Genomic DNA, 22,832 nt, shown 5'->3' on the forward strand with positions numbered 1-22,832 from the left:
CAGAGTCAATCAAGATTCTAAAGGGGTGATCGTACCCCCGTACACATCCGTGTACTACGAGCAACCCGCCGCTGCTCTTCGCCGATTCGAGAGTGCGAAGACTCTCAGGGGCTAAGTCCCCGTGGTACGCGCCACCCGCGCACCCATCACGAAGACTTAGTTCTTCCCCAGTAGGGCGCCCCGCCCCTACTGGTTCCCTGCGTTCCCCTGTCCCCGGGATCCTGGCTTCTGCCAGCGACCCTTGAGGACGGGCTTGGGGAAGGACCGTCTGCGGAGTCTTTCCGCGGGACAGTCGCGCTTGAAGTGGCCCATCTTCCCACAGCCGAAGCAGCGGATGTCACGCTGTTCGGCGGACCCGAGTTCCATGGGAACTGGTCCGTTGGGGCTTGTTCGACCGGGAGCCGACAAGGAACTCCCAGGCCACGCTGAGGCCGGCGTACGCGCCTGGCGATGGCTGTATTCTTCTTGAAGAGCCACTTGAATCGCCTCTTCAAGGGTGCTTGCCTGCACCCGGAACAGCTGAGTGCGTGCGGGGCCCACTCGAAGGCCGTCCATGAACACAGTCATCTTGATGTGTTCATTGAGTGGGTTTCCCACTAGGGACGCCGTGAGCTCCCGTATCTCTTGCACATACTCGTGCAGTTCGCGTCTTCCTTGTTTACACGCGAGGAAGCGCGAACGCTGGCGGTACTCGTAGTTCGCCGGGAGGAACGCGGCTCGGAGCTGTTCGCACAGCTGAGCCCAGGATGTGAAACATCCAGGGGATGTCGCTTCCCGAGTGTACACCCAACTCTTAGCACGACCGCTAAGGTTGGAGAGTGCAAAAGCAACACGCAGTTGCTCGGTCGAGATCAGAGCCGCGTCCATCGCGAGCTCTACTTCTCGGACCCAGAAGTGAAGGTTCTCGCCTTCCTTCCCTTCATACGGCTTTACCTTCAGCCGTATTGGCTTCGGGTGAGGCGGGTTTGCTTCCGCCGCCGGAGCCTGCAGGTTCTCCCGCACATGCGCGATGAGGCCCTGCTCGTACGCGTCGAATGCATTGACGCGCTCGAGCTGCTCAGCCGGTGTCGATACCACCAGGCTCTGCAGAGCCTCCATACCGAAGATGCCTGCCATCTTCCGAACCGACTCGAACTGAGAGTCGTTCATATGGGAGAAGTCGTTCCTATCCATGGCAACGAACTTCGGAGGTTCAGGTAGTCTACCCGCGATGGCGTGGATTGACTACAAGTGCTACCAAGTGTGACGGGGTCACACAGCACCTTGCGCTAGAGGAAGTTATCTTCCGAGAGTATACAAACTCTCAGTGAACGGCAGTTCACAGGTCCCCTCTTTAATTAAAGAGAGCGAAGTGACCTAAATAAGGTAGATTGTAAACTGAGTATATTTATAGGTAGGTTAAGTTTGAGGTTAATACAAACTATCAGCTACCTATAGAAATGCAATGTCATTTAACCAATGGTTGGTTTTGAATGACCTTGGTACCTTGTACCAAATATCCCGGAGTATGACATGTCATACTCCTGAAGTGTGAAGTGTCACACTTCATGTAACCAGGGTACACTTAGTGCTACGTACCCCGTTACAACTGGCGTTCTACTTTATTCTTCTCGCATCTCTTAACCCCTCCGTTCCCAGATTTCAGGACCTCAAACACACTAATCACGGTACTTGTATGTCGTATTATACGACGTATTTATTTACTTCACTTCTGTATGGCGTACATAACCGCCTGCGGGAAGCTCGATAAGTTCTCAGCAGTTTTTTTTTCAATGTCGTAAGTTATACAACATAACCAGCAATTTTTATTAGCTCAACGTCATAAGTTACACTAGACTGCTAAAAGATGGGCGGAAAAAGTAGCACATTACTCGGGAATAGACCAAGCAGCAACGACAACAGTAACAAAAAGGAGACATTACGATTTATCAACAGCCTACACTCATCAAAGGTACGCCCGCACACTCATCTTCATTGTGCGCAGACCATGCTCACTCCTGATTCTCTCTTTCGTCATCGGCGTCTCCGTTGTGCAGCTGCAGTTCTCGACGCGTCTTCTTTCGCTCGCCAGGTTTCTGACCAGGACGCCGGAGAACAACCTTTTTGCCCAGCGCGGCCGGAATCGGATGGCCGCAATCGAAGTCATCATGCCAAATAGCAAAACAGGTCTTCAACTCACCTTTGTATTTGTGGCATATCTTGTTGCAGAGCCAACATTTGGCATCGTCAACCGAGCACCGCTGGCAGTAGAAGGTTGTAGCAAAAGATTTTTTCTTTGTGCTCGTTCGGAGCAAAGCGCACACCTTACACGAGCGTTGCCGGCGCTTTTGTACGCCGCTGACCGTTACCCAATATTCGGACTGATCAACCAGGTGTGTGAGACGAATAGGCTCGCGTCTTCGCTTCTGCGAGTTTGGGAGAGGCGTTACAACAACATCAGCGAAATCTTCGGCCTTTAACTGCACGAGTTGGTTCTGCAGCACACAAAACCAATCCCCACGCTTCATCGCAGTCGTTCCAGCGAGCCTTGCTGTTTCCTTGTGGGAGATATAGGCGTTTACCAGGGCTAAGTCCACAAAGCCCAAAAAGAGACTCTCGTAGTACTTGGTAAATCGTGTCGACGTTTGCAGAGAGTACTTCTGGAGGCGGAGTTGATCGTGAACGTCAACCCCGCCCATCCAGCGCTGGTAATCGTTTATCGCGACCGAACACGGAACCGTTTCAGCACCTACGCGCTTCACGTTTCTCTGGATTGATGACATCGTCATAGCAGACCCCGTACACAAGAATTGGACCGGCTTGCGGTCCCACCAGTGGAATTCCACCATGGTAGGGACCGCAATTGAACGGGAAAACAGAAAGCTGCCACGAGGAATTGCTGCTGGGCGTGTCTTTCGTGGCTCCTTGACTGCTTTATCAAATCCCAGCCTGTCCGACATGATCGTGCCAACAACGTAAATACTCATCCCCAGCAACTCGATAGCGAGAAGAATCGAGGAATCGAATCGGTCCACGACTACTAAGTGCCATAAGTGCCGCGGTTTCGCATCAAGAACAACCTGTAGATTCCGGACGACTGCTGCGGCGCCCGTCTTGTGATCGAATGAGCTGTCACCACCGTCTTTAGCGTCTCGTTTTCCAGCGTATGTCTCAAACCTGTAAGTTACGACAAACATAGTTAGATGTGATGTCCAAACCGTAACATACGACATTGAAAAAACCTGTAGCGAACCAATGGCAGTAGGCACTTCGGGAATCACACAGCATAAACATTTTAGATCCATATCTATGTGGCTTATCCGGCATGAACATTCTCGTGGTGTTTCTCTTGGATGTGGACGGTAGGACGCCTTCGTCAAAGGAAAACACCGCAGGAAGAGACCAGCCATCAAGGAATCTCTGCTGCAGCTTGTCCACAACTGGTCGAAGCCTCCACAGTTTATCTCGTCCATGATCTGACTCATTGTCAACAAAGTGCAGGTCGCGCAATATGTCCTGGCAGCGATTTCGCGCCATGAACCGGCCGAAGGTGCCGGCAGGAACCGCACCATCTTCCGTCATCGCCCAATGAGAAGCAAAACGCCGGTTTTGGGGACACAGCATACGCGCAATTAGAAGGCCGATGACTTGCAAGATCTCGTGTGTCTGGTATCCAGGTTTTCCTTGCAACCTACGTCGAATTTGTGTGAATGTCTCTCGTGGTCGTGGGCCTTGCTGCTCGAACTGCGCTTGAGCTCGTTCGTTGATGCGTTGTTGGCAATAGCGATTTGTTTCGACATTGATTGTAACCCATAGCGACTTAGGGAGAAAGTAGAAGAAGGTCAACAGCGGTGAATGACACTGACTTCTCAACTCTTGGACAGGCTGCGCTTCTTCCATGTTTAGGCCGGAATACGACGTCACACCTTCCTCAAATGATCCAGACGCCAGGCTCCAGGCCATACAACGCAATGCATCAGCTCGCTGTTGTGTTGCGCTCTTTGACATCGCATCAGCACCAAGCTGAAGTGACTCCACGAACGCCTCATCCAGTGCCACTGCGTCGGTTTCACTAACGACGGTATCTTCCTCACTGTCTTCTGCACCACCACAGCCTTCATTATGACACAGTTCGTCACCTTCACCCTCGCCGGAGCTAAAACTTTCGTACACACTCAGGGTCTCGTCCTCGGGAACAAAATTGACGTCCTTCTTCAGATTCGCACGTGGTCGGAGTACACGTTCAGGTGTTTGTCCAACTTCGTCGTTTCTTTTGCCGTCGCTCTCAGCTCCCGACACCTCAGACAGAAGCTGTAGGTCTGTAGCTGCTTCTTGGCCAGATGCCGCACCTTCCAACTCACTGTGCGAAACGTCAAAGGCTCGGGCGACTGCTGCTTGGGAGAGGTCGGAATCGTTTTCTGGACCAAAGAGAGCATCCAACGTGTTTTGTGATAGGGCCGCCGCCGTATCAATCTGCGACGGTCGAACGTCTTCCGCCGTGGAGTCTGAACAGTCTTGGTGTGCTGTGGCGTGTGCGATGTCGTCCTTGGCCTCATCAGTGCCGGTTTCAATGTCCTCCAATAGCCCAGATTCTATTGCAAAAATTACCACAGCGTCCTCACCAACAAAAGAATCAGCACCATCCGGACTTACATAACTCCACTCTGTCTGGATGCCACTTGGCCTCTTGGCCGACCAACCAGCCGCACGCAACTGGCGCCATAGGTGCCTGAAGTCGATTTCACGAGCAGCAGCGGCAAGAGCATCAGTTTCCCCGTGGGCGCTCGAGCGTATGCGCGCCATGGAGCAAATTCTAGAATGACTGGAACCGCTGGACACTCTCTCAGATTCGTGTATCGCATTCCCACGAGCACCGTATATCTTTCCCGTATCCTAACCCCGCCCTGTTTCTGGCTTTGCCTAGTTTTCTTTCGCATCTTATTTTTTTAAATAAGTTGGTTAAAGTATTGGCTGAGCCATTTTCTATTGACGCACGGTCTACGTCGTAACTTACGCCATAGCGATTTCGCTATGGCGTATCTTATGACCTTGGGAACGGAGGGGTTAAGGCCCTTAAAATAACAACACAAGGGTAAGAGCCAAGCATTATACCTCAAAAATTACCCAAAACAAATCGTCCCAGATGTGGGAAATTGGTACCATTTTTCACTATTAACCCTTCTAGTCCCGCTTAAAGAGGCCTGTGAAAAGGCAAGAGAGGGTACTTTTCGCGTCACTACACTGTACCAGCAAATATCTACTGGATCCCGACGACTAACAAAGCTGCGCCTAGAGCGGACGAATTGAGGCAACGCGAGCCCGTAATTCATTAGCCATTTGCCATCGTTCACTTCGTGTCCATCTAAGCCCAACTTAATGTTTACCTTCTGATAAATATGCCCTCCTCCGTAGAATAAATAGTTAGCACAGTGGTTGTTTGGTGGCGACGGGAGCACCACACACGAAGGCCTAATAATAGTTTGTACTGGTGTCATGGTGCAGTTGGCCATACGGCAGTCGTTCAGCCGGCAGACCGACAATCTACACAACAAGAATGTTGGAAGCTGATAGACGTAGGGCGATGCAGTCGAGAAGGAGGCATACCTTTCATTGAACGATGTGAAAAGCATTGAAATGTCGAACAGTCTGGTTCAGCCCGACAAGGTAGAAAATGCCGTTGTATTTAACGCCTGCTTTAACAACGCATCACCTACCTTATGCACCAGTCAAGCCGTAGCATCAATTAGATGTTTAGGTGCATCATCTATCTGCTGAGTTGACGAAGTATACTCTCTCTAGTCTTTCGAGAGCGTCTGCGGCATCTTAAGTTTTGCGGTCTTCGCTTCGACATGCCACTGGCGGTAGCCATATTACTGTGAAACATGTCATCGACGTTGGCTCCCCTCGTTACGTGTGTCGCATTGATGTGGCACTTTGACAGATCCGATCTCGTCTGAGGTGGCGACCAGGGGACCTTCACGCGCTAATTCCTATGCGTACTACTGCTATGCGTGCCGCATTGAAGTGATAAAATCGAATGTTTCTGAATGTGCCTTTGTTCACGTGCTCCAACCCCAAGAATTCTCAACTCAAAGGTTGAAAAAATAGGCAGTGTCTGCGTGCACCAACTTTTTTGACATAGGCCGGACGAATCCTTCAAAACGTATGGATTTGCAATACTGGTATCACACTGGTGTTGCACTTTTTGTCGAAATATAGACTTTCATCAGCCTCTTCACCAACTACCGCCAATTCGCCCTACTGGCCTTATACTGGCTGTTGCTCACCAGTCGAGTATAGGTTCCTGCCGCGAACGCGTGAAATGGTCAACAAACTATCGGATGAATGCATGAGCAACATGTATTACACTCCTTTATCGTCCCTCTCGGTCCTACCAAAAAGCACATAGCAGAACGGCTTATAGCGAACTTTCTCCAGCACTGTTTCGGAAAGAGCTTTGGTCTTGAGTACCACCGCATCTTCAGACGACAGAACGCGGCTGAATAAGTAATGATCAAACCAATGTGCAACTTACACGCCACAGCTGAAATTATCGCGTTGGCGCCACGCCCGATACAGTCGGATTTCCAATTCATATTCAGGACTTATCAGGGGAGGTACACGTTCTCGACCAACGTAGTCACTTCGGCTTCGTAGTCTTCGTGAGGTTGGCAGCGCATACCTTTGGTGGTCGCACTCCATGACACCTCTGCAGCAATTCTAGTGTCTGCAGCAACTGCGACTTCGACACTTTCCCCGCCTGAATTTATAGAACTTCTCATGTCCGTAGCTGGGATACCTTGCAAAATCTGAGTACTTTCTTCTTTTTCGTCTGGGTTATCCATTTAACACTCTTGGTCCATGAAATCAAGGACCTTGCTCTGGCAACAAGTTTTGATATTTCATGCGAATCGCTCATAATCTGGATACCTGTGGCGCGAAATGTACCCACGTTTAAGATCGCAACAGCAGTGTCTGCGCTGGTGACTGGCGTGTCGTCAGCTGCGGCTCGTATTATCCGTTTTTGATTGCTGTGAAGCATTTCCTCACCAGCGTCTCTGTAGAATCAACAGCATGAATAGATTTAGACCTCTCTCAATTTCAATACGAAGCAATGCTCAGCAGTTTTATAGTAAGTAAAAGTTGGTAGGCTGTGTATGTTTGGCTCGAAAAGTTGGTATGCCGGTACTTGTTATACCAAACCAACATCAAATCAATACCACATATACCAACTCTCACCAACTATGTACCAACTCACGTAGAACATACCTGGTAGAATGCCTCGGATATTGGACGGAAGAGTGGCTGCTATTCCTGCATCTATGATGCGCGCCTTCGGACGTTTAACCACTGCGTCGTGATGAAAGAGGCGCAATCCATCGCATTTGCAGACAACAACGCATGGAGCTTACATTTGAAATGTGCCGCTCTAGTTGCTACATACCAAACGTATATGCTAGATAGGTAGAAGAAAAATTAAGGCGTAGGTACTGCTTACCTTGCAAATGCAGCTTCCAGAGCATTCCATGAGTTGAATACCCCATGGAACCGAGGACAAGTGACAACAGGAGGAGTGTCATCGTCGCTTCATGAGCTCACGGACGACGCCGGGCTGCACTTCTTCGGTTTGGCCGGGGAAGTGGGGCTCTTGGAATCTTCTTGTTGATGGCTGGCCGGAGTGAAGAGCCTGGAGTACAGCAGCGTCGTCCTCGCTGTCTGAGCTGTCGTCGATCCTCGGAGCGCGCCGGCCACGCCTTCATCTTTGCTGCTGATCCAGCCAGCGGAAGGGGGGGCATGCGGATTGAAAGGACAGGGGTAGTTGATCCTTAGAGATTTTCGAATTTCAAAAATGGCGGACTAGGAAATACGGGCATCTGTGTCTACTTTTTGCGTCCAAATATTTGGTCCACGTAGATACTACCAAAAATATATATCAATAATTTTTATATGTTTTTTTTTGTAGGTATTATCCTATTTTTGTACAATCTTCCTTCAATTACTTTGTAAATGTGCAAAATTCTATTGCAACGCTTGGGCTACTTACGAAATGTAAGTAAAACGAGTTCAGGCTAGTGTATATATTGCAATAATTAGTAAAAAAAAACATATGTCTGGATTGTAATGTTCATTGTTGAGCAAAGATAATACTTCGCAGTAACTTGGTTTTCCCATCAAACTTCCAATTTTGGACAGACACACAAAGACCACTGGAGCTATTTTTATCGTGTTGACGACGTCCACGACACGAATGCGAAAAGGGTTCATGCTCGTCATCAAAACAGTTCTTAGGTAATCAATTAACACAAAACAATTTCGGTCTCTAGGAATGCTAAAACTACTTTTATCGTGTTGATGACGGATACGACATGAACGCGGAAAGAGATCATGTTTGTCATCAACACGGAATCAACAAAGTCGTGCTGTGTACGAAGAAGTTCTGAAATTTGAGGGGAAAAAATCACACTAAAATGTTATTCACATCTCACGAACGGTCGTCCCAAGTGTTACATTTCACTTAAACAGTTGCCAACCGATGTAGATACACCAGCTTATTCTTTCTCTTTCATTTCCATTTAAGCGGTCAGAGCAGTGCGTACACTAAACGCACCTCGACGGTATTTTACGATGAAAATCGGTCGATTAAGCCATCACGTTTGTGGACTAACACGACACATTGCCTTGGCATCACTAGGGAGCTGTGGTACAAGGTAATACCATTTCTTTTCGTGAGTTCGATAAATGGCGCTTTTAACTTTGAACGATCAAGGCTTAGTTGATATTCTGCTACCTACCGTAGGCCTTCCTGACTGTAGTAGAGGAGCGGAGTCTGCAGGCAGCACCAGCCACCATCGGGACGGCGATAGATTCCCAAATGGTACGTATACGGAACTAATCCGATTTAAGATCAGGATTTGAGACCTGAATTATGAACAGACTGAAACCAAAGAAAAACAATTTTAAAGGGAGAAGATGTAGCATTTACCGAGGTCTTCTAGACGCTACATGGAAAGATCTACAGCGTAACACTAGTGGGTGTGTTACAGTCCGCTGCGGGTGTAGCAACAGCCTTCGGTTCCTCCAGTGGAGGATCCACGTCGCTGTCAGCGTCAGATGGAATGTCCACAGCCTACGGTAGCTGAATGACCTCGCGAGGAACACGGCGGGCTCGTCCAAGAAGAACATCAGCAACACGGCGTACGTACTCAGCTGATATAGCCTTGATCACCGTCACAAATGTCGCCATTGAAGAATGCGGGGTCGGGAAACGTGTATTAACCCTTTTAAAGCGGACTATTATTCTGTATTATACAGAGTAAAGGTTTATCTTGGTTAAACTATTGACAGAAGAATGCAACAATTTATCTGGCGTTAGCTGTCTCGCGAATCCTGTGAGGTGGACACTACGAAAAAGTGCAAAGACATCGTATATACGGACATAAAATTTCACATTGTATCCACCATACGCTATTATTTGAGGTTTTGATTGGCTGCTGCAGAATATAAAAAGATCTCAATGGCTTCTGTAAGGTATTTCCCCTCCAAAAAGATAAATGAAACTGGCGGCCTCGCGTCATTTTGGATGGCCGCCCGAGCTCCATCGCTACGCGGCAGAAGTTCGCTCACCAAATATTCGGCCAGTTCAAGCCTAGTTCTTCGTCTACTCTTGCTAGTCTAGAACTGGCCGAAAATTTGGAGAGCGAACAGGCTATTGATTTGACTACTAGCTAGCTAGCTAACTACTGTCTTCTTTCTCTTCGTCAGCGCGATTACGCTTGCGAAAGCGTATGCGCTTCTTCAGGTGTGCTAAAATCGCAGTTCCGTTTCGCCAGACCTGGTGCCAAATCTGACTGCACGTGAGAGTGTTGCCGCTATCCTCTCTCGGAGCGTGATTACATAGAGGTACGTAGCCGTCGTGTGATTGAGTGCACTGGGGGCAGAAGTAGCTGCTTTCAAATCTTTTTGATTGGGGCGTCGCCATTGCCGAGCATACCTTGCAAAGGTGCTGACGACGTTTTTTCTTGCCATTTCCATCATACATGTCATTCGTATTCTGCAGGGCGTGTGGCTGCGTTCGAGTTGGCTCCGTAATCATTTCCTCTGCGTTGGTGTTTGCACGCAATGTGGTATCTGTTGTTGCTTAAAGCTCCGTTTGCAGTCTTCGCATGTATTCTGTGTGCGTCGGTACGCGCTCTCCCTTTTTCTATAAGACGGGTTTGTGCAGGATGAACCCATTAATAATCGCCATATCAACAAACCCCAAGAATAACTGGCGGTAATATGTTTTGAAAGCCACACATCGCTGTATCGAATATTGCGGCAGTCGCAGCTGGTCGTGCTGGTCGACACCCCACCCCCCCATACCAGTATGATAATCGGCAACCAGCTGGGGACACGGTACGTCTGCACGAACACTCTCACCCTTGATTCGGCGTCTCACAATAGTCATCGTCGTTGCACATCCAGTCGCAATCATAAACACAGGTTTCGAGTCCATCCAGGACACAACAATGAGCTCAGGGAAGTCTTTGGCTTGGGCGACCCGATACGTCCCTCGGGGCATACGCTTGAACCGCGTTTTCCGTGTGAGCGCAAGGTTGACTGGCCATTCCAATCTGTGGTTGCGGTGCGTTCCCGCATAGTAGTAACCCCTCCAAAGTAAATCCAGTACCAGTGCACACGAACTGTAGAAGTTGTCAGCGACAACAAGTCGCTTATCGGGTTGCCCTTCGAGGGCTTTGCTCACGTTTCGTATAAAAGCCTTCTGTGCCGTTCACTTTGCTGCCGATGGATTGTTAGCCGCGCCGAGATAAACTTCAATTCTGTAGCATACAGAAGAAGTTACAGCATATTGTAAGTGCCTTCACCCGTATTCTGTAGAAAGAGGAATTGACAATCTGTATGATGCTGAGACCCTCCCCCGATACTACTGATACTACTAGCAATTCGGTATCAACGTACCGAGAACAGTAGCCAGTCTCCGCGCAACACGTCATGTACATCTTAGTCCCGTACTTGTGAGGTTTGTCCTTGTTGTAGACGCGCATCGGATTGAACTTGCTCCTGTTTGGAATGGTGCCTTCGTCAAAACTGATTCGCGGCCCCAACCGGTAGCCACGCCGAAATGTTTTCTCGAGTACCTGCTGTACCGGTCTGACTTTCCATGCCTTGTCCTTAGACGCATCTGTAGCGTTGTTACTAGCGAAATGCATGTAGCGAGTGCTCATCTTGAATCTGTCTCTCTTCATATACTTGGAGAACGTTCCACGAGGGACTGTGCCATCTTCTCGAGACCAGTGTTTTTCCAGGCCACTCGTATGAGGACAAAGGGTTCAAGCAACGAGGAGACCGATCACGTGGATAATTTCGTGGGCCTGGATAGTTTTACTAGCCGTAGCTTCTATTCAATCTCTTGGACAGAGTCGACCTTCTTTCGGCGACCCTTTGCTTGTGCTTGAAGCTGCTCCTCTCGTTGCGGACGTGCGACAAGCGGGATGCAGGCCTCGCGGTACAAATTCGTCTCCTTCTGAATCACAACCCAGAGCTTCTTGGGAAGAAAGTAGAAAAACATTCCTAATGAGGACTCTGCAAATGCTGCTGCAGATCTAGTTGGCCCCCAGTTTCCGTCGTACAGCTGCGCGGCTTCAAGAGTCAAGTCACCTGTTTTCAATATAATACAGAGTTAGAAAAGAATCAAAAGAGTTATTCTGTAGACGACCGACTTACCAGAATGTAGCTCGTCATAAATGTTCCACCCAGAAGTTCCCAAGCGCCGCATGTCTTCGTCGACTTGCACAAATAGCTCACTGGCCTCCTCACAGACGCTGTCAGACTCTACTTCGCTTTCGTAGTCCTCTCGTGGCGACACAGGCACATCCATCTCATCATCGAAGACACAACCAATACTGTCGCTGTCACCTTCAGCTTCATCGCACAGATTCACATCGTCTTCCGCAACTGACCCGAACAGCTTCTCCCCACATAGCGCATCTATGAAGTTCTCTCCATCAAACTCATCAAATCCGTTGAAATCGTCGCTTTCACTCTTCGACTCGTCGACACGCTCATGACCCGAGCGTGCATCGTATTCTGGATCCTCCATACTAGTAGTGCTGCTCCCACCTTCTTGTTCTGTATCTTGCTGAATTGCTTGACCTGCTTGAGTCGACGGTGGGGAAGCTGAAGTACGCGGAGGGAAACTCGAAGGAGGAGTTGGAGGAGTAGGCATCACCTCCAAAGTTGGTGCCGCTTGTTCTTCCGCTGGCACCATTTGTTCAACCGGCACACGACCGCGGGCCAACTCATACGCCGCATCCTTTCCCTTGGGGGCCCTTGTTGGGAGTGATTACAAGGATGAGAGCTTCAGCAACTTCTGTCGACATCCATATGTCATGAGTTCTTGTTCGACTGCACATAGCTTTCATTACTGTGCGTATATACACCGAGCTGTCAGCAGAACGTACCGACGAAATATTCAACTCCGCCCTTCTCTGCATCCAAGCGACCGGTCACACTAGACATCACGTACGTGAAGTCCGCACTCAGTCCCTGAGGCTTCCTCGCTTTCCATCCTGCCTTGGATAGCTCGCGCCGTAGCCGATTGAACGGTTTCTCGTTGGGAGCGTTCATTTTCAAATAAATCTGGCACCTGTGGTTACCAACACCTGCAGAAAATGGCAAGAAACTGAATTTTCAAAACCTCCAGCCATCTTATACTGTCTTTTCTATCCAAATCGAAATATCCGGCTATCTTCCCTTCGAAGATCCTTCAAGATCGAACAGCACATCTCTTCCCTATTCAAACACACGTATGCGAGGAATTACGACAATTACAAGTTTGCTGGAAATTAGGTCCAGTCATAATTCTTATTCTGTAGTATACAGAATAGCACCGTAAAGGTATTAAGCTCCCTGTTAAACCTCTCCAGGGGATTATTCGTTCGTGCGACCAGCTCGTTGCTCATGCCGAAAACGTTCCAGGCATCGATGGTATGCTGCTACAGCCAAGTCCGGTTGAAATACCCCCAAAGCTCGCCCCATTGTTCAGTAGAGTAGGTCACGCCAGCTTGTGCACAGCGCAACTTGATCTCACGCTTTACCCACTTAATACCTCGCTCGACGTGAGCAGGATCAATCACCGTCATGATGTCTTGGACATCACGTGTCATTGCAATCAGACATTATTCCTCCGGAAATAGTATAGCGTTTCATAGTGCGTCGGAGCGCTTGTTTCAGATGCAACAAGCACCCCAACACAATTGCGTTCGGAAACTGGGTTTGTAGAGTGGCGCTTCGAAGTCACAAACCACTTCGGCCGGTTCGAGCTGCTGGTCCGTTGCACGATAAAATGAATCATATCCCAGTAGGCGTCGCCAGTACACGAGGTGCTCAGAATGTAGAACACAGGCAAGTCCACTCCAGAGGCTCGATCGTGGACCATGAACACAACGCACGGTGCGTAACCAAGCGGGACACACCGAAAAGTGCATTTCACAAGCAACGTGGTACCATGATAACGTAGTAGCGCGACCAGAGATGGGTGCGCCCACCCAAGCGGGGAGGCTTGTTCAAATCGTCGCGGTTGGTGGTGACGTAGTAAAACTGAAAAAAAAACCTCTTCGTCTAGTGCCAATGAAAGCGGTGGAATTTCAATAGAGCCATGAACATTGCCAGAGTAAAGCGCGCTTCTTGCTCGATGTGCTCGTCTGACATCTTGTTGCTCTGACAGCCCACGAACAACGTTGGGATTGTCGGCTGAGTAGAACTGGCGTCGCAATTCGTCCCACACTTGGCGCGCAGGCCAGGCGACGTGCTCAATCACAAGAAGGTGGGCTTGAGCTTTCATCTGGTCCTAAACGTTGAAGACAACGTTGGCAACGGCTTCGATGCGGCATGTGTGAAGCTTTACAGCAGCATACGCCATCGATGTAATAATAAACTCCAGCTTCCCTCTGCAACATTGGCGAAACTTAGAGCACCTATACACAATCTTCTTGAGGACGACTATGCCTTGCAGTACTTGTAGCTCATGTAGAAGCATGTCATCCACTCACCTCGTCGTGGTACAGGCACTACATCATATGCGAGTCGCTGTCGAGCTTGCTCGAACAGCAACTCAGTGCTAACGATGTCCTCGACCGGCTCAGCTGGCTCCACTTCGGCATCCTCCGGCGCGACCTCGACCGGCTCAGCAGGCTCCACCTCGACATCCACCGACGCGCCATCGTTAGCTTCTCGATTCATCTTCTCCACTGACCAACCAGCAGGTGCACGAGTAGCTTCGAGGTTGAAGAAGTGCTTGAACTCACCATTCATTTTAAGATCCCATGTCAGATCTCCAGTAAGATAAACATCTGATCTGGAATCTGATCAGTTCCGTATACGTTCCTTTTCGGATCTAACCGGGACGGCGGCGGCACCTTTGTTTTGATGCTCAATAGTTAGCGCAACACCATTGACCAAAATATATCATCGTACTTAGCTGGGGTGGACAGGCTCATGATTTTTTTTTTAATTTTATCAAAGTTTTCCGCGGGGGACAGCGACCTCCACGCAGTAAGGCGGAGGCCGAGCGCTGGAAGGACATCATTGACAATTGGCGCATCGTAGAAGGGCCTGATTTGTCTAATCTAATAGATACAAAGTTCGCTACAACTTCTTGAGAGGAACGTCTATTCTGTGGGGACCATTCGAACTAACCGGTTTCATCGCTCAGCAGCAAACCCAGCTACTTCAAGTGGGGTCGGCCGAATTTGCAGACACGAAAAAGGAAGGTGCTTATTCTGCTGGTTGTTCACATTGCTAACTATTACTGTATGTGTCCAAAGATGTACTCACCTAGACCAGTTACACCATTGCATGGCGACGTTCCACCGTCCACCCACCAGCTAAAGATGGACGACGAGTGGGTGGAGGTGAATGGAATTCGAAAGCGGCGTCAACGGCAGTGCAAGATCTGTACTATACGGAGAACAAGCAGTACACAACGGCAAGTGACGCGATTCTACTGTCCCGATTGCAGTAAAGGCTCCAAACGGTACGTTGCTATGCTCTGTCGCTCTTACTACTGGTTCCTAGCACGTAAAATGCAGTGTCTACTTGTGTGACAAGGTGCGCCAAGCACATTGCCCAAGTAACAATCAGACGTGCTTCTCCATTTGGCACCTACTTTGGCGCAATGGAAACGAGCGCCCACAGCCGCGGTATCCAGCTGAGGGCTCCACTAAAGAAGCGGACGGGAGGACAAGGGGGTCGTGAAGAGGAGGGGGCGATGGGGACGAGGAGGCGGCTGCAGGGCTCGGCAATGAGGGAAGCGATGGTGGTGAAAATTCTGATAGTGATCAGAACGAGACAACGGAAACTGGGGGTGACGACGCGGTAGAGAGAGATCACCAAGAGTAGGAAACAGTGAAGCTGCGTAAGTAATAGTCCAAATGACTTGCTTTAAGCAAGCAGATGCGATGCACAAATTTGCTTTCGTAGCCGTTCTGCACGTGACTCCGTCAAAAACGATTCATTCCCAATAAAACAGCCATTTGCACATGCATGATGTCGCGTATGGGCTTTACGGAATCTACTCACCATGCTGGATATAAAGCATGTGGGTCCATAATACGTACGATTGCAGGATCTTGTACAAATATACAGACACCGATCTTTTTTTTCTATACAAGTTTTACGTTAAGACTTTTTTAACATGCTTGATATCAAGCATGTGAAAAATAGTCTGTGCATTCAAGATTTGCTCTCGTAACGGGGAGGTTAAGAATACTGTATTGTCGTGAGCTTGGATTAGTGCACGCGTATGGTTCACGTAGAGCAGGTCGAACGCGAGAAGCATTAGCGGCTGCTCACATCTCATGCTTCGCTTATTCACCAATGGGACTAGATGAGAAACACATGGACTGGCAACAAAAGCAGCATGTATTCTTCCAAAGCATCGCACGACGTCTGTCATTGTGTTGTCATATTTTTGTAGTCGGTAGGATGCATCCAACAGCGGCCGGATGACACCCTCAGCATCGATTAAGTTTCTCCAAAATAGCGGATCGCGAAAAACAGGTAGCGTTGCTGGGAATTCAACAGGATATCAATATTCGTGAGCATGATTATCTCTAGAGCCGTCCTAACGCGAAGCAGGCATGCTTTGCAAGCCTGCATGATATTCCAGCGGGTCTCACAGACTATAATGAATGCCATTGTTCCTCGTAGATCGCATAAACGCCCTCGTTCGTCTGCACGAGCCACTTTGCCGATGAAATAATCATATTTTCTGTCGCAGAAGCTGCCTGATCTGTCATTGTCTTGAGCACTGTCTTCAGAACGGCGTTAGCCAAGTTGTCCACGTCATAAGCGAAACACCGTGTGAAACAAGATATTTGGCCATCTTAAGGTCAGTAGGTGTCTGGCCCTAGCGCATTGACCCGAATCATCAGTAATGACGGCAATAACGATCCATCCTAGTGCCAACGCTACCGGAAATGACCCCTCCATCGACTTGGCTATGGCAATTCCATGTTGCGCTGGGCTGACGGGAAGTAAATCAAACTAGACAGCAATACCAAACATGCAAAGTTGGCATATAAGAAGACGCCATTCTGGTGTACGCCAGACATGTACTTTAATTGCCCCCCCCCACGATCCTCTTGCTTCTCTCGCAGGCTCTTGTTTGACGCAGTTTCTGCGATTTCCGCGTTTATTTAAGAATACGACCTCCAAGGTCTTTTCTTGTAGGTAGCTCATAGGGGGGGGCTTCATCCGTGCGAACAGCCGCTTAGTTGAATCACGCTCGATGAAATAGTCTGGTAGCGCGCACTCAGCTTGAAAATCTAAAATATCACGCTCAAAGCAATGTTGCTCCTCCATAGACATAAATAAATCACTAATCCGTGTTGCTGTTTTGAGGCGGTGCTACTCTTAGCTCTAATTGAAGAGACAGACTGCAGTGACAAAAGCGCAGGTAGGTTTGTAGCAACAGCCTCCGTCCGATGGTATGAACAGAGCTTTAGATGACTGCGATAATCTTCGGCGCGATCACGAATTAGCTCTAGTGTTGCCACCTTGCCTGTTGAGATGCGCTACCTGGCACGTTTTGCTGACCTTCCAGAGGTGCTTGTCGGGTACGGTTCCATCCTTGTGGTTAAAGAGTACTTGACTCTTGTAGAAATTACTGTATGGGCTCAAACCCAATGCCTGAACAGCCAGGAAAGTTAAAGACTATGATCCTGGCCCCAAGCTGGGGCGAATAACAATCCGTACTGTGCAAGGTCTCCTCAGGTCGAAAGGATCTTCAAATACGCTTACGAAACAACGCGTAATAATATTATAAACCCGTTGTGATGTAGGTTTCATTTTTACCGACTTATTTCCAACATTCCAACGCATGTAGCCTCTATCGTTAATTCGTCCGTTGCCAACACTGATGATCATGCTCCGTTGACCTTCTTCGACGTTTTGGCGCTGTCACTTCGACGGTGTCAAAGCGAGCATCCATAGTGTCGTAGCGTATCTCAAACATCATCCGCACGTTCGCATCATCCCTCGATACAGCGGCAGTAGCCGCGTCCTGCCTTCGGCTGCGTCCCGTCTTCAAAATGTCGAGGTGGCTTCAGGTGGAGTCGCCATGCTTCCTATGGTGAGCCCTAGCGAAAGGCTTGGACTGCAGGTTGTGGCTACCATCCGATAAGTGAGAGATTACATTTGTTTTTGTGACGAACATGATATCATTCCTGACAGGGCACGAAAACTAGTGGTCATTGTACGGACAAAGTGGAAAAAAAATAAACGAGGACAGCATTTTCGACGATGCCTGCGGATGTTTTTTTTTTCATCTACGGTGTGTGTAAAATTTACTGTATTTAATGCAAATAAAAACTTCCCTTTCATCATGAAGTTTTGTTAATCGCTCACAATGTTTTCGTACTTAATCGCATTTATTCCAATTCTCAACCGAACACAGCAAAATTTATCAAACCCAATATGAATGCGCTTCGTCTCGCCTTCTGGCGGAAGCCGCTGCACGTGGAGACGTCCTCTCACTCCGTGCAGGAATCCGATAATGCCCCGGAGATGGAGCGGACGCTTGGTCTTTTCGACCTCATCATGATCGGCATTGGAGGCACTGTCGGCTCGGGCGTCTTTGCCACTGCCGGACTCATCGCCAGCAGTTACGCGGGTCCAGCCGCCACTTTATCGTGGTTATTAGCTGGTATCGGCTGTCTATTGAGCGGTCTAAGCTTCATGGAGCTCGCGTGTCTGATCCCCAGCGCCGGCAGCACATATGCGTATGCTTACCACGCTCTAGGAGAGCTCCCGGCCCTGATCGCCGGCTTCTTATTAACACTTGAGTATGGCGTCTCCAGTGCCGGAGGAGCGCGTAGTTGGAGCGACAAACTAACGCAATGGATGGACTCTCAATTGGGCGTGCAAGGTCCCGACTGGATGAAGCCCAAAGACTCGACAATCGACCTCTATGCGGGGCTGTTAATGACCGGTATCACGGCGATTGTCCTTTGTGGCATGCAGGCCGGGAAACTGGTCGTGAATGTGGTGACAATGACGAAAATCACGGTCGTCATGTTTATTATCGTGTTTGGACTGGCAAATTTTAGTGTCGACAAAATTTCCCCTTTTGTACCTGACCAAAGTGTCGTCGAAGTGCATGGCAAAGAAACAGTTGCCTTTGGCTGGCCTGGGGTGTTGCTAGGTGCTAGTGCCAGTTTTTATGGCTACATTGGGTACGACGAGGTCTGTTGCCTTGCGGGAGAGGCAAAAGATCCCGCGAGGAACATCCCTCGCGCAGTGGTGGGGACGATCATTGGAGCTGCCACATTAAGTATTTTAGCGACGTTTGCGCTTGTGGGGATGCAAAAGTATACAGAGATCGACGCAGAGGAGTCGTATGGCAATGCCTTCACCAGTGTAGGGATGGATTGGGCAGCTTCTTTCGTTGCAACAGGAGAAGTATTGACTATGCCGATCACGTCGTTCATCGGCTTTATGGCGCAACCACGTGTGCAATACGCCATGGCAAAGGACGGGTTGTTGCCGGCTGTATTCTCCAAGGTGGATTCCAAGGGAAATCTCTTCCGAGGGACACTATTATGTGGCACTGTCGTCACTTTACTCGCGATTTTCGTCCCTTTCCATGTGCTTTGGAACTTCATCTCGCTCGGCATCTTGGTCGCATTTAACCTCACTAACGGATCTTTGCTGTTGGTTCGAGTGTCGGGCAGTTCTAAAACAGAGGGAAGTGATGGAAAGCAGTCTCAAGGTGCCATGATTGCGGGATATCTCGTGTCTTCACTCGTCGCAGCTTTCCATTGGCAGAAAGGTGTCGTTGCAAGTGTCCCGCTCTCTGCCACATCTGATATCTCACTTTTTGATAGCTACATGCGCACAGTTGGCCCGTTTGTCGCCGCGCTCTTCACGGTGATCGCTATTGGTCTCATGTTTGCATTAAGTGACGCGGAAAAGAAACAAACTGTGGCGTCAGCTGCAGCAAAAGAAAAGAGTAAAGAGCAAAACGGGGCAGTTGAGATCGTTCTGACTGCTAAGAAACAGGACAATTGCAAGCCTGGTTGTCGCCACCGAAGTCGCTCTTTAGAAGACGAGGAAGACGGTGCTAGAGAGGAAGATGATGAACCTAAAGACACAGATCGACCCCTTTCTACAGTGGCCAGTGAGAGCGACGAAGACACGATTGAACCGTCCAGCAGCAACCTCGACGAAGAGAAGGAAGAGTCAACATTTCGAGCACCTTTCGTGCCGTTCGCTCCTTGTGTGGCGATCTTCTTTAACTGGTTTCTATTCGCCCAAATGGACGGCATGAGTGTCCTACTCATCCTCTTGTGGCTGCTGCTAGCTGTGGTTGTTTACTTCAGCTACAGTCGCCACCAAAGTCTTGCCTTTCAGCAGACGCAATACCACCAACTCGCACAGCAATAACAGGCAACAATCAAGTGAGAGCAAGTGTATTACATTAAGATATCCATGTCAACCTCGTTTTAAAGACCTCCTGCGATGCCAAGGTGAAGTTGCTGTTGACGTTGTTGCTGGGCAACATGAAGCGTGTTAAGTTCCTGTAAAGTGCGGAAACAATCTTGCTTAAGGTGCTCGTAGTCGACTTCTCGGGACTTGGAGTCGATATATTCCTTCAAGTGGAAAATGTTCTGCTCGTGATGACGCAACTTTTGCTCCAAAGCGTCCAAGTTCTTGGCTGTCTCTTGCTGGGCCGTCTCGTGCACCAGATTTTCCAGTTGCGTACTCAGCGATGTGACCTGTTGCCGCATGGCATCTCGACGGCCAATGTATTGCTTCTTTAAACGCAATAAATGCTGTTTAGTCTGTGCGTGCACTTCTTGTAGCGCGTCGATTTTCCCGAATTCCGTCATGTCGGTCGTCATAGTGTCCATCTTCTGCAACAGACTACTGAGTTCCAATGCAATCTTGGCGTCCAATGTATTGACCTTATCGAGCTCAGCTTGACGCTTCTGGAGCTCCATAGTCAAGCGCTGTTTCGTCGTGACAGACGACTCGAGTTGTCGCTCTTTAAATGTCAAGTCGCCGCGCATTTCTTCGAGGTTGGCAGCGTTCGTACCGGGCAATTTATCCTCCTTGGCCATACCGGCTGATATGTGTTCCAGCAACTGTACAATCACTCCTTGAGTTGCACGTTGGGCTTGCATCTCGGCTTCTTTTTTTGCTGGAAATTGTTCTAAAAACGTCGACATCTCCTTGTCTTTAGCGAACAAGGCTTCGTATTTGTGTGCTGGGTCGCTCCCACTGGCACGTTCGTCCAGTTCGCTCTGAACGTCTGCCACCACCTTAACTAGCTCCTGTTTCTCGGCACCTGCGGACTGCAATACGCCCTCTAGAGCCTCCATCTTTGCCTTATCGTCCTTCACTTTAGCAAGAAGCACAGCACGAGCTTCATTTGGGTCCATCTGCGCCGTCTTGGCGTCTTCAGCCGCCGCGTCGCGCTCCTTCTGAAGCCGGCGGGCTTGACGCTCCAGAGCTTCGTACTCGTCCCGGTAGCGGTCGGAGCTCAGCTCGGCTTCTTTCTGATGGATAGCATGCATGACCAGTTCCAGCTCCTGGGATCGAGCTTCGATCTCCACCTCACTTTGATGGTGTTCCTCTAATAATTCCTTATAACGTTGCAGTTTCTGTGGAGCTAACTGGTTAATCTTGTCCTGGTGTTTACCGTGGATTTCCGTCATCTCCGTCTCCATGTTGCGCACACTTTTCTCTTGCTCTTTGTGCATTAAGAAGACCCGATCCACGTCTTCCGCTTCTTTGGCGTTGCGTTGATGTAGTTGCTCTTGCACCTGACGGATCTCGGCCGGGTCGGTGGCACTGCGCATCTTGTCCATAGCCAGGTTATAGTCGGCTAGTTGGCCTTCCAAGTCACGCACTTCGAGCGCCATTTTCTCGTATTTTCGTTCCAGTTGAGCACATTGCGCTTTATCCTTAGCGTCCTGCTCAACTTCTCGCTGTAACTTCTCGATCTCGCTCGTGATCTCCGCGGTCTTACTGTGGAGTTTCCCCTTAAAGAACGACGCATCTTGTACCTGTCGACCCGGTCCGGCACTGCCGACACGCATCCCCATCATACCTTGTTGAGTTACGGGTCTATCGGAGACGTTCACCTCCGTATTAAGACTAATGCCGTATCCGGCGGTTTGACCAGGTGTAGCGGGTACTTGTTGCCCCGTTCCTAGTCTCCCGGTTAGAGGCCGACCACCTGAAGCGGAGGTGAGCATCCCACGCTGTCCCGTTCCCGGACGTGCTCCAGTGATGGGGTTGAGACCCTGACCCGTTCCAGGGCGACCGGATGGCAATCCTCCGACAGGTGCAAGGCCACCGCCCGTGCCAGGACGTTGACCAGAACTTGTTCCAGGACGACTCATGAAGAAAAAATAGGTGCTGTGCTTGGTACGTAGGTGGATTGGAGAGCGACTCTTTACGAAGTGGCGGTTCATATTAATAATATTTAAAATTTTTTAGCAATAACACGGCGCTTGACCCATTTCGAAGTTGAAGAATTTTTTTGATTCGATTATATCCATGATAAACCTACTTTTTTGTTAGCTGTTACTAGTACTTTCGGTGTGTTAGTGGGCCACATAAAACTAGGTCATAATAAACGAATAACGGTTTATATACTACATTTTTTTTAGTGGAACTGTAGTAAGTGATTGTCATGATTGTGTGGTATTTGCGATCCAATTTTTTAGAAAAAAATACCTGAAATAGGTCATTTTAATGTCTGCCAGGGGTGGATCTAGAATAAAAAAATACAGTAGAAATAGTACGGATTTTATTGAGAATATGGATGGGTGGGGGGCAGTAGAAATAATAAAAATGCTGCATTTGCAGCTATTAGCTTGTATGGGGGGCAGTCGTTTTCAATTTAAATACGGTTTTGAATCGCTGCTAGAATAGAGTGAAATGTTGGCCTTTTTCACAATTGTTTTTTAGTAAGTCACTGCTAGCTGTGCTGACCTTATTGCTTCCAGTGGGCAGGCTATCCGCGCCAAGAACAGCTACCCTAATTTGAAATTAAGTCGTTCATAAGCTGCGTAACTGTGGGACTGTAAGACAAAATAATTCTTCGATGTGCAGAAGTTTTAAGAAAGCAGAGTTCATCAACATATCTACAAAATATAGAAAAGCCCCCTCAGATGTCTTATGAAGACCACGAGTCACCAGGCTTACAAAAATGAGTCTGTTTAGATAGCCAGAGTTGGTGGACTTTGGCATACGCGAGCTGAAGTCTGGGGTCCCACCGGTCTCTGCAATAAGATCGGTCAGGCTGTTCAGCACCTAAAGTACCAGTATAATGTAGCGATGCA

The 22,832-nt window shown here is 49.0% G+C and overlaps 2 protein-coding genes across 2 annotated transcripts; one reads left to right on the plus strand and one right to left on the minus strand.

Annotated features, from left to right (window-relative positions):
• Window positions 1–17,955: 17,955 nt before the first annotated feature.
• Window positions 17,956–19,411, plus strand: PITG_11471 (Amino Acid-Polyamine-Organocation (APC) Family; the record flags this gene model as incomplete). Its single annotated transcript, XM_002900999.1, has 2 exons — window positions 17,956–19,249; window positions 19,365–19,411. The coding sequence occupies 2 exons, from the start codon at window positions 17,956–17,958 to the stop codon at window positions 19,409–19,411; spliced, it is 1,341 nt and encodes a 446-aa protein (XP_002901045.1).
• A 571-nt stretch (window positions 19,412–19,982) lies between these two features.
• PITG_11472 (Intraflagellar Transport Protein 72/74) lies at window positions 19,983–21,959 on the minus strand (the record flags this gene model as incomplete). The annotated part of the gene is made up of 1 exon (XM_002901000.1): window positions 19,983–21,959. One exon carries the CDS (start codon window positions 21,957–21,959, stop codon window positions 19,983–19,985), a length of 1,977 nt encoding a protein of 658 aa, XP_002901046.1.
• Window positions 21,960–22,832: the final 873 nt, after the last annotated feature.

Source organism: Phytophthora infestans, genomic scaffold (genome assembly GCF_000142945.1).
Source record: "Phytophthora infestans T30-4 supercont1.23 genomic scaffold, whole genome shotgun sequence".
NCBI classification, from domain to species: domain Eukaryota; phylum Oomycota; class Peronosporomycetes; order Peronosporales; family Peronosporaceae; genus Phytophthora; species Phytophthora infestans.